This window comes from Emydura macquarii, unplaced genomic scaffold (genome assembly GCF_026122565.2).
Source record: "Emydura macquarii macquarii isolate MOO-44397 ecotype Brisbane River unplaced genomic scaffold, CSIRO-AGI_Emac_v2 contig_2874, whole genome shotgun sequence".
NCBI classification, from domain to species: Eukaryota; Metazoa; Chordata; order Testudines; family Chelidae; genus Emydura; species Emydura macquarii.
The window spans coordinates 18,409-30,882 of record NW_027133011.1 but is presented as its reverse complement, the minus strand read 5'-3'; the positions used below and the strand labels follow the sequence as shown (position 1 = coordinate 30,882).

The following is a 12,474-nucleotide window of genomic DNA, read 5'->3' as shown; positions in this document are numbered from 1 at the left end:
AATACCAGGATAGGGCAATGGGAACTTAATAGTTTTTCCTAGACCCTGAAAATCTTGGCTTCTGCCCTAAGTCTTATAAACATACTCTATTTTTCTCTCAATATGCTTACTTCAGAAGGCATGTTATTTTTTGATGGGCAAAACTGTGGGCATGTTACTTAAAACTGTACCAGAGTGGAAGACTACGTATGCTAAATGATAAAACGGAGCACATCTCCTTGCAAATTTGATTGTGAAATTATATATATGGCTACTGTATCTTTGATACACAGTATCACTCTGACACCAGTATTTATTGTCAGGAATCCAGGGATCCCTTGCTCTCCACATTACTTATTCATTACAATGAACAAAACAGTGCTCCGAGGATATTTCAATTATCATTGCAGGCTGCCCTGTCTTTTTTCACAATAGAACTATAAGAAATCTTCATTTTTTCATTTTCCAAGTTCACAAGGCCAAATATTTTGAAATCAAAGTCTGCTTTTATTATTTTTTGTTTGTTTTCACTAGTTGAACCTAGGGAAATCTAGTAGTTTTGCAATTCGCCTCTCTCTCCTCCCTCCTGGTCCCTTTTCAACCAGTGAACAAATTATGAGCGTCATGTGGTCCCTTTTAGGGTCTGTGGATCTCCCAAAACACTAGAAAAGATCAGCTGAAGACCTTAAAATATCTGCAGAGGATTTCTTTCCTCCCTCTAGAGGGCATACTGCCACCCACAGTTTTTTCCTTGCTTTGATCAATTTTTCCTAAGTTCCCCCATTTGGCTGGGAAGTGTTGCTAGCAGCCTGTGTTTGCTCAAGAGGCAAGTTAGCCACGTTTTCCTTCCTAGAGCAGAAAATAATTCTCTATAACAGTGTTATCTCGCTGCTTTTGCCCTTGGCTGGAGTGACTGCGGGAGTTGTGCCAGGGGGCGGATTTATTTGTCTCTGGTCAGGTGGTTTACTTTTGCAAAAAAGTCAAACTGACCCCAGAAGGGGGAATCTGCCTGGAATCCGTAGCTGGGCCAGCTGCTTGCCACGCACACAATTATGGCTACTGCTGGAAAAGTAAGAATAGCGGATTTATTTGCATTTAAAATATAAGCAGATTTCATACTGGTTGTTCTGGACGGGTCTGCAAACTTTTAGTACTGAGAGTGGTGTTTACTACTGAGAATGGTCCTGTTGATTTTAATGGCTTTATCATTGTAAGCACTATGGTCAGGGCCACCCAACATTGGGAGGGGAAGGGTACACTTTATCGGGGCCCAGAGGCCCTGGGGGGCCAGCCCAGGCTGCAACCCCCCTTACCATGGGGAAAAAAAATGTCATGGCTCATGAGACTGTATGTACGGGATGAGGGATTGTGGTATGTGTGTGGGAGGGGGCCAGTGTTACAAATTTGTATTGGGTCTGAAAAAATTATGCTTGGGCCTTGACTACGTTTCCTAGTAAGTGTTTGCAGCTGTGGCCCTAAAATAATAGCTCTCCTCTTAGCTCGTTCAAAGGTTAAACCCTTGCATCTCTGTTATACCGTTCCAATGGCCAGGCAGCTTTTCTGTGGCCTTTATTCAGAAAATACATTTCTAGAGTCGAAAGAAATGCTTATTTTAAAGTTAAGAAATCTCTTCCCAAATAGCTGACTACAGTGAATGCTATATTAACCATTAGCATCCTAGAGCCCCACAACTCTCCTTCCCCAAGAAACAGCTGGGTCGAGGCTAGAAATGTGCCCCTCATATGTGTGAAGAGTGGTTTATGGGGTGCCTAAAGGCATAAAAACGTTGATTTGTAAGTGCTACCAAAGGCAATGGGTAGAAATACCTGCCTGCTGGCTCTGGGTCAGGACTGCACATTCCTAGATGAGGAAATGGGAGTCTGGTACAGCAGCAACCTCATTCGGGTATTACAGAAAATGTGATTATTTAAAAAAACAACAACAACAACAAAACCCTTTAGAAAAGAGGCTGAATCAGTGAGAGCAGTGGTTCTCTACCTTTCCAGACTACTGTACCCCTTTCAGGAGTCTTTGTCTTGTGTACCCCAAGTTTCACTTCACTTAAAAACTATTTGCTCGCAAACTCAGACATAAAAATACAAAAGTGTCACAGTGCGCTAGTACTGAAAAATTGCTTACTTTCTCGTTATGAAATTTTTGTTTGTACTGACGTCACTAGTGGCTTTTATGTAGCCTGTTGTGAAACCAGGCAAATATCTAGATAAGTTGCTTTACCCCCCTGGTTGAGAGCCAGAGTTAGACAGATGCCATTCACACTTTAATAGACTGCTAGTGCTACCATCTGGAATTTCTTCTGTTGTTGTTACTTGTGTTTTAAATCTTTTCCAGTGTTCGACCATTCTGACTTTTACTATGTGATTCGTTTAGTTCTCTTAAATGAACCTTTCTCTGAGACAAAGCAGTTTTCTATTGCAGCATGCCATACACATGTTGAAGTCTACTTGTGCGCCCGGGGGTTAGCAGTAAATGAATAGCTTTGTCGGTTATACAGTATCTCAGATTTTGGAGCCCTGTATTGAAATTTTATAAATAGTTTAGCAAATGAATATTCTCTTGAGAACGATCAGAGTTCTGGTGTAGCATCACATGCCATTTTGAGCCACGGTGGTCTGTGGTGTAAAAATAGCTCTTTTTTGGCAAATTGTAGGTAGCTCAGACACTCTGGTTACCTTCTCCACACCTGAAAAGGAGCTCTGTGAAGCTCCAAATCTTGTCCCTTCCATCAACAGGAGTTGGTCCAATAAAAGCTATTACCTCACCTAAGTTGTCTCATATTTTACATATGGCATTTATACCCACAACATTGTCCTTTTTAGTAACTGCATCAATTATTCCCAAAGGGGGAGGAACGGAGGGTGGGTTATTCCTGGATAGAACTGAAAGAGAGAGGAAGAATGGCCTAGTGGTTAAAGTATTGGTTAGGCACTTGGGAAATCCGGGTTCAGATTACTAGCTCTGGCAAAGATTTCTTGTGTGTCTTTGGGGAAACCACTTCATCTCTTTTTGTGTTAGGGCTGCGGTGGCTTTAAACCGCTATTGCACCCTCATGACCCTGTGCTGTCTGGGGGTGGGGGCAGGAGGGGGTGGAGCGACGACCCTGGCACACTTAAACAGCTCCAAGGACCCGTCTAAATTATGGCAGCCTCTGAGTGGTTAGCACCATCCAGAAACTCAGCAGTGCTGCAGCCCTGACATCTCATCCCCAGTCATGCTTATATGAGGACTTGGGAAGGGATCCTTGGAAGGCAACCTTACGGATCTCTCCATAGTGCCTGCACTGGGGCAATCTTTCCCCAGTGAAATGTGAGATTTTTAGGGCCCCTTTATGCTGCCTTACCCAACGTAAAGGGGCCAGAGGCAGGGGTGAGGATCTCAACCCTAGTTTCTAGATCATATGAAAATGGAAACGAAGGATAGATGTGGATACGGGCAAAGAAAACGGAAAGGTCCATGTGTATAAATATTTATTTTGAGCAGTGGTCTTTAATTTGGAAAAGATCTGCTACCTTCTCTTAACATGTATGAATAAAAGCAAATCACTATGAAGTGATATTCCGGTGGTACTTAACTTCCCTTTCCTCCCCGCGAAATGTCTTGGAAGCCCAGGGTACTGGATCTTTACTCTCTCTAGCTGGCTGGAGTATCCAAAAGTGGCAATGTTGAATTCTGCAGATATGAAACATAAAAAAGACTAATCCGGTGAGGTGCTGAGTGTCCTAATGCTCAGTACCTCACAAGATTCAGGGCCTGATTTTTAGAAGGGAAGTCAATGGGAGCAGTAGATATTCTACACCTCTGAAAATAAGGTTTTGAGCCTTCAATCTGGTACATCCCTGGTGTTAGATTGCCTTGGATGTTCTGGTGTTATTTCTAGTCTTGCAGTGAAAGATATTAGACTAATAATTTTGCACTTGTTTATTGTGGCAAAGTGTTGAATACAGGAGACAGAATTTCCCCAGATAATATTAGCTGGTTCCAAAGGGGTTTGAATGAATTGACCGTGCTTACAGGTGTTCATAAAATGAAACCTCTTACACAATTTCATTCTCATGCCTAGAGCATAAACCCATAAAAGCAACAGCTGTACAGTTATGTCATTTATTATAATGTGTTTTCCTCTAGCAAAGTATGAGTAGATCTCCCACAGGTCTTCAATTTGGCTGCTATAATTGTTCTTCGTTGTATTTTTTCCACTGATTGATTTATAACTGAATTCCACTGTCCATGCTCTTGTTCGGTGTCATTCTGAAAAGATTGTTTTAATGTAAAGGGGTGGGGGAGGAACACATGTAATTCCATAACTCCAGGGGACAAAATGGTTTAGCATTAGTACTTAGGTTGAGTTCTTCATTCCTAACTAGAGCATATTATAACATTTATTTCTGCTCATATCAGTATTTTTGTAGGGATTTTTCAATGTATTCACTCTGTGTATTTTTAATAACTAACAGTTCCTACCCAACTGTAATCAACTATATTTTTCACAGGTTATAAAATGCAAGGCTGCTGTTGTCTGGGAAGCAGATAAACCAATCTCTATTGAGGAGGTAGAGGTTGCACCTCCAAAAGCTCATGAAGTTCGAGTTAAGGTACAATCCTCTTTTTCACAGTGGTGGTGGTGGTGGTGGTGTTGTTGGGGGTTTGGTTTTGTTTTTTCTTCTTTCTTTCCTTTCCTCTTCTCTCTCTTGCTCTCTCTTTATGGAAATTCTTCTTCTTGCAGATGTACTGAATACACCTACTTTTGCTATTTCTCATATCCTGGATGGGAAGGTTCATGATTTTTTAGTAGAGCTGTGCTTGACCCCCAAAAAAGGTGTGAACATTTGTTCCCTTAAAGTTCCTGAATTTCACATTGCAAAGTTTAAAAAAAAATCTTCATTGCTGATTGAAAAATGGGGAAAATATCTCAATTAGCTCAGTTTTTCAAATTCTTTCCAGGTTCCTAAGCATTTTAGAGGCCTACCACCCCACCCCTCATGTTACCAGGTGTCTGGCTAGCAGCTGTCTTATGGCAATCACTTGATTGGACACAAGGGCTGGGGTACCTCCTCCCTTTTCTTGAGTGCATTGTGGACCCCTGAATCCTCATGCTGAATATTACACATTTTGATTCTTCTAGAAAAAGTCAAATGTTATTAGATGCAAAATATTTTAGATAACACAAATAGCTGATGTCTTATGTACACTAGAAAAGTTATCCTAGTATAACTATGTAAGTTAGGGGTGTGATTTGGGGGGAGAGGGTTTGCGGTTGTTTTGTGTTACCATTATAGTTATACCAGTCTGAAGTTGTCTTATAATGGTATAGCTTATATTGGTTCCTGAACCAGAATAATCTGTATTGTACAAACACTTCTATACCAGTATAATTGTGTTGACTCTAGGAGAGTGTTTGTAGTTTAACTATGCCATTATGGTTAAAGCAGCAAAACTTTCTAGGGTAGACAAGCCCTGAGCGTTGAAAATGTGATGTTTGTTGATCCCAGAAAAAGAGAGAAGACATTTTAAATACAAAAAAAACCCCAAAAGATTAGAACTTAACATTAGTACTTGTGAAGAATAAGGTAAACAGTTTGGGCCTGATTTTCAAAATTCTTTGCATGTACTTAAACGTGCAGAATTGCAGACACAATTGTATGCAATAATTGGTCACGCGAGGGATACATGTTTTTAGAAAGAAAATTCTCAATGAGGTTATCAAATTATGTTTTATGCCAAGAACGGTATAGCACATTGTTCTAGTCCTGGTAATTTGTCACCAATGTTATTGTATGTACTCACATTTGGGACTCTTCGTTCCTAGAAAACTAAAAGCTGGAGGCATCCCAGAAGAGAATTTGCAGTCTTTTTGAGCATTACTGAGTATAAGGCTGACAAAAAATGGATGGAAAATAAACAAATAGCAACACTAAGACCTTCTAGAATGAAAATTCAAAAGAAAAAATGGCTCCAATGAGCATTGTTTAACAGAAGCCCAGATACATTCCAGGGTTGATATGTCCTTTCATTTCCATACAGATAGTGGCCACAGGGATTTGTCGGACAGATGACCATGTTCGGAAAGGTTCCTTTCTAAATATAGATTACCCAGTTATTCCTGGCCATGAAGGAGCTGGGATTGTGGAGAGTATTGGAGAAGGAGTGACTTGTGTGAAACCAGGTATGGGAAAAGAAGAGTCAACTTTCCAAACGGATTAGCCATTTGGAAACCAAGAAAGTTCTGTAATCCTACACAAGCTATTTAGGACTTGCTCTTGCACCACTGAAGTTAATGGGAATTTTCTCTGAAGTCAGAATATAGTGGTCTACATATTAATTTAAATGATTTAGTGCTATGTCAGGGTTCAGTGAAGGGGAGGAGAGAGACAATCTCATTATTTAGGCCTTTTCTGGGTCAGTAACTCAGACTCTGAAATGTATTTCGGTTCCAAGAAGGGGGAAATCTAAGGAAACTTAGGTAACAGGGCCTATATGTTGAGTTGAGGCTCATGATTCATCCTTTTTGTTTACAACTGAATAGCATGAAGTATAAAAATATTTCACCTTTTTGATTCAGTATTGTAACTGTATAAAGTATTTTCTCAATCTCCAGTTGATAGTTGTTGCTGGTTTAGGAGATATTTAAGATAAGATATTTTCTCTTCCCGCTCTTCTCCCCCACAGGAGAAAAAGTCATCCCCCTTTGTATTCCCCAGTGTGGGGAATGCAGCTCCTGTTTGAATCCTAACACCAACTGTTGCCTGAAGATACAGTGAGTTTGTTTCAACTTCTCTATTACCTGAATCTCACCCTCAGTTTTTCTGAAAATATTAATCATACCTTATATTACTGACAAGTCCGGATGTCTCCTAGCTTCTGTGAATCACAGAACCTCATGCCAGACAAGACCAGCAGATTCACATGCAAAGGGAAACCGATTCACCATTTCCTGTGGATCAGCACCTTCTCAGAATATACAGTTATGCCTGATTCTGCCATTGCAAGGATTGATGCTGCTGCTCCTCTGGATAAAGTCTGTCTGTTTGGCTGTGGATTTTCCACTGGGTATGGAGCTGCCATCAATACTGCCAAAGTAAGTACTTGGGTATGTGTGTGAATTTGCATTTTTAGCATATTAATGAATTATATATAGCAGAAAACTTGTTCTCTGTGGTTTTATTGTTATGCAGGTTAAACCTGGTTCAACTTGTGCCATCTTTGGTTTGGGAGGAGTTGGCCTCTCTGTTGTTATTGGTTGTAAAGCAGCTGGTGCTTCCCGGATCATTGGAATCGACATCAATAAAGATAAATTTGCCAAGGCTAAAGAGCTGGGAGCCACTGAATGCATCAACCCTCAGGATTTCAAGAAACCTATTCAGGAGGTGCTATTTGACATCACTAGCCAGGGTGTAGACTATTCCTTTGAAGTCATTGGCCGTGTAGATACTATGGTATGTGAGGTCGGCACATCTCCCTGAAATTGAAATGAGGACAATACATTGAATGTATCAGTGTGATGTAGTTGTCTTATTTAAATTTTTTTTTAAAAAAACAGGTAGCTGCCCTGGCATCCTGCAACATGGGTTCTGGAACCTGTGTGATGGTCGGATCCACTCCTCTAGGAGCTCAGATATCCATTGACCCTGTGCTGCTGTTAACTGGACGTACTTGGAAAGGGAGTTTGCTTGGAGGTATAGCGACAACTGAACCAAATGTCATTCAAATTCTGAATGGCTGTTGTGTTCAGACACCTTGTTTGTTTTCTCCTCTAGGTTGGAAGCTCAAGGATACTATCCCTAAATTGGTGACTAGTTATATGGAGAGAAAACTTAATCCAGATATGCTAATATCCCACATATTACCGTTTGATAAAATCAATGAAGGATTTGAATTGTTACATTCAGGAAAGAGGTGAGATTCTCATATAGTGTCAAACTTTAAGCTGGTGTTAGTTACCTGCAGCCTAGGGCATAACCTGGTTAATTAACTTTCCCAGGGCTCTGCAGGCTCTTTTACCAGTGAGTGTCTCTTGGGCAGGTAGAGTTCAAGTACCTTAACCAATCATATCCCACCACCTTAATTCATTTAAATAGTGCACACTTAGTTATGCACCAGACAGAATGCTATTGAAAAAAGTTTTCATCAAACATCAGAAGATTTGTTTCTTTATCTGGTGGTAGGTACTATTAGGAAAGCCTGATGTTACATAGTCTTGAAGGCGTTTCAAGACTATGAACATATGGCTACTACGTACTTGGCTTACAGCTGCTATCTCACCTGAGGAGCTTATTAATTTAATGGCGCTAACTGTTTTGTTTTATGTTTCAGTATTCGCAGCATCCTCCTCTTTTAAACGGGCAGTAGGAGAACATCTATCAATGTCTTGCTGATTCTGATATCAAGAGCCGTGTAATAACCAAGCTCTCAATCAAGCTACATATTTTTCCCCCAAAGTTTATTGTCTTTACTGAGAGGCAGGATAATTCCCCATTGTTTGTTTTTTGCCTGCATGCTCCTTTTCTGTTGACTTCACAGCTCTTCATTCACATTTGACATTGTATGTAATCGGGTATCCATTGCGCTAGCTTACAATGCTAAATTTACATCCTAGCAGAGAGATACACATTTCTTACCTCCTGTCTGGAGGAAAGCCTGTTTTTCACCTTTGCTGGTGAATGATACAGAGTTATTTTCACTATATATACACACAACTCCTTACATAGTAGCTATACACCCATTTCACAGCGGTATTAATGACTAGTGTGTCCCCAGCTTTCAGTGGAGACCTCACGGGAGATTCTTTGGGAGAACCAGAATGTCCATACCAGACTGAGGAGATTTCTGTAACCCCTCAGCACCCCCTTGCCAGTTGACATTCAAAGATGCTTATGTCACACACACCAGAGCAGGGGACATGAGCCAAAGCAGGGATTTGTAACTAGCCTCCGAGCCCTTCTTTAACCCATCAAACAAATAATCCCCTGGGTTCCGAAGCCTGAGGAGGCGTGGGTGAATTGCAGCAGCCCTGGGGTGGCTCTGTGTTGTAACCAGAAGGCAGGCTGGTCCGAGTGCCCAGGGAGCCACAGCGCCTGAGCTATGTCCCACAATATACTGCACTGGCACTGCTTGGCATGAGCAGACAGGAAACTTGTCAAGAATCAAGACCTTTATAATCTGCCCTGGTACAAATGACGGAGGTACCTTCTGGGGCCGTACCTGGAATGCTGGTATCCAGAACAAAGAGAAGGAAAGGTACCGATCCAGTGAAAGAATTGGGACCAACTAAGGGTCCCATGTTGTAGTGACGCATGATGAGTTTTGTAATTCGTAAAATCACCCTAGAAATACCACCAGCTGAAATGTGAAACTTTGGGAGCAAACTTTCTGTGTAAGGTGAGTTCAGCAATGCCACGTGAGACGCCTTCTAGGAAACAGGAAGCTATGACATTGCGGGGTGTGATCCAGGCCCGTGAGGGGCTGCATCACAACCTGCTCTCCCACGTGGGGTGCCTCACAATGCCTTGCCTGGTGTGGCTTCCAAACTGGGCCCCTTGCCAACAGCACACAGGTCACACCCTGAGTGTCTGTGTATAGCCACAGCCCTGGTCCAGCAATCCTGACCCCAGCAGCCTGTTAGCAAACACCAGTGTAAAGCACGAAGGAGTCTTTCTCCAAGAATCAGGCAGCACAGACAATACTGAAGGGGTTTATTCATGATACTGGGAAGTCTGATAAATCAGCTTCAGATTCATGGTGTTGCAAAGGTCACTTATATATGGTTTTTTATCACTTAAACAATCCATTTACATTTCTTCTATCTATTTACTTAAAATACAGACACTGTTCCACCCAGAAAGAACAGGGGTGATAAAGACAGATACAGAACATATGTGCAGAGACACTCTAATCAAAGGATCTCTGACTACACGTGGGGGGAGAGGGGAAATGGGTGGAATCCGTACAAATAGGAGGGTACATCACAGGTGGGAGGGTGTAAGGAATGTGCTGTTCTCATTGTGAGGCAGAATCACTAAGTAGGCATCTGGCCTTCCAAGTTATCAGGTATTTACACTAGTCATTGTCCTTGAGGATCAGGTATGCTCGTTAGCCATTTACATGAGTTTCGACCCACAACTTGTTAGCTGAAAACAAGTTCAAGCCTTACACCAGCCACGCTCTGGCTTCCGGCAGCTTTGATTACCACATGCAGGGTGACCCCAATGCAGTCCCGGATTTCCCACAGAAATGTCTGTTCTGCACTGTCCAGACATGTAGGTCCATTGCCCCTGTCCATTGGCTGGGGTGTCAGCTTGTCCCTTGTATTTGAGAAAGAGGTTTACCAGCTCCCCAGACACGTCTGGTCCACACATTTCAGCCATGATTTCAGCTTCTGTGCATAACTTTACGTATGAATATTGCTACTAACATTTTACAAGATATATCATTGACCAGTAAGTTGTAGTTTTCAAATGATACCTCACAAGGTACATTCTGTACAAAGATTTTTACAGTAGCATGTCGGGTGTGAATACAGGGGTGTGTTCCATCACAGTCTCTGACTGAATTTTCCTCCCTGTACTATGCTCTTTTGGATTTTCAGTAATAAATCAGACTGATATTGGTTTTTTGTGCTGTTCAGTGCATTTCATAACAAACCAAACCATAGCCAAGCAATTGACTACAATTTATCAACACTGCCCACCAGCCACATAGGTGGTTATTTACAGGTGGGCTCCTTCTTAAAAAAGCCCATCCTGGGTAGACCAGGCCCTGGCACCTCTTCAAGAAGCCAGCCAGCCAGCCACCTCCCCTGGGACGTTGGCCTTAAATGGTTGGTACATTCCCTGCTGAAGTAAACTCGGCCTTTGCTTCTCCCCTCTCCCATGGACTTAAATAAGACCCTCCCCGCCCCCCCCTCCTGGCATTTGATACCACTTTGACTGGAAGGAGGTTATGCCTTGATCTCAGCATCTCTCTTCATGCAGAATTATTTCTGTGAACTTTAAAAAAAAAAAAAAAAAAAAAAAGCTATGGAAATACCAGCAAGGTTACAAAAACGTTGGGACGATTCAGCAAAGAACCCACAACCCTGAATGGCTCCTGGAGAGCCTTGGATAGACAGTGCCAGATGATGTTCCAATTAGACCTTTGTGAACCCAGAGCAACTCCAATGGAAAGACATGGGTCGGGGAAATCAAGATCAAAATCCAAGCTACAGTGGAGTCAGAGGGGTTACACAGAAGGAATCAAAAGCAGAATCCAGCCCAGATTCAAACAGCTGCTGGGCTTTCTGAGGGGGCGACACCTCACTGCAACCTTCAGCCTTTTCTGCTCTAGTGACTCCAGCAGTAACACCACCCAGGTCAGCGGGGCCTGCTCTTCAGGTGACACGACTCTTGCTCCCCTGGAACGTTAGAGTGCTGCTCTGAGATCATCGGCAATGAGAAAGTTAAAAGGGGAGAGAGAAGGACAGTGACAGCCAGGAGCCAGCACAACTGGGCCACTCAGGATCATTATTGTGTGGGCTACAGTAGCACCAACAAAATCAGGGCCCACTTATGGTATGTGCATTATTAGCAGTATTACGGTAGCACACAGAGGCCCAAAACCAAGAAGGGGGCTCGATGACATGCACATTATCAGCAGCATTACCATAGAGAGAGAGAGAGAGAGAGTGTGAGAGTGAGAGTGAGAGAGAGAGAGAGAGAATAAAACTGTTTGCCACCCAGATAGAAATACCCACAATATCAAGCACAAAATTTCCATCTGAGCTGGAACATATCTCTTTTTGTATATGTCTACGCGGCAACAGAAAGGTGTGTTCTTAACTTGGGTTAGCTAACCCCCATTAGCTAACTCAGATTAAAATAGCTGTCAATACATACTGACCTGGATTTTAACTCTGGTTAATGGCTCAAGTTAAAGTCCATAGGAGAGCCTGGGCTTGAACTTGAGCTGCTAACCTGAGTTAAAAGCCAAGTTGCTGTGTCTTCACTGCTTTTTTTTAACAAAAGTTAACACCCAGGATTCCTGCACTTTACGTCTATAAGAAATAGAAATCGGTAATATTTATATTGTAATACAGAAAACTCGTGTGTGTGTGTAGCCTTACAATGTATGGCATTATGTTTTACATGTACTATTATAGCTTTAACAACAACAATAATAGCACTTATAGAGTATATTACATTTTCAAAGCCCTGTGTCATTTATTATTTAATTATTCGTGTGCATCTTCAGTATAGGATGTGAATATTAAACATATTACAGTAAAGTTAGATTTCAGAGCAACCTATGACTACACTGGAGAGCTAATATAATTTTAAAATCTACAATAATTTTAACTTGTGTCTGCTTAATACAAAGAATTTAACAAGGGAAAACTGTGAAATATAGAACTCTGCTGCTGTCATCTGAAAGCTCTTGAGCTTCGTATTCATGATCACAGTTTTGTCATCTGGAGAAAAATGGAGGGAATAAATACTATGCCGATCA

General features: G+C 41.8%; 1 protein-coding gene across 2 annotated transcripts; it reads left to right on the top strand.

Moving 5' to 3' along the window:
• The first annotated feature begins 941 nt into the window (after nt 1–941).
• LOC137166544 (alcohol dehydrogenase 1-like) lies at nt 942–10,600 on the top strand. Of its 2 annotated transcripts, XM_067568317.1 has the most exons (9): nt 943–1,049; nt 4,488–4,589; nt 6,019–6,160; nt 6,664–6,751; nt 6,853–7,072; nt 7,170–7,430; nt 7,535–7,670; nt 7,752–7,890; nt 8,308–10,600. In XM_067568317.1, exons 1-9 carry the CDS (start codon nt 1,032–1,034, stop codon nt 8,330–8,332), a joined length of 1,131 nt encoding a protein of 376 aa, XP_067424418.1. In that variant the 5' UTR covers nt 943–1,031; the 3' UTR covers nt 8,333–10,600. The 2 variants fall into 2 exon arrangements, with proteins under 2 accessions (XP_067424417.1, XP_067424418.1); XM_067568316.1 differs by having other exon boundaries at nt 942–1,049; nt 7,535–7,890.
• Nucleotides 10,601–12,474: the final 1,874 nt, after the last annotated feature.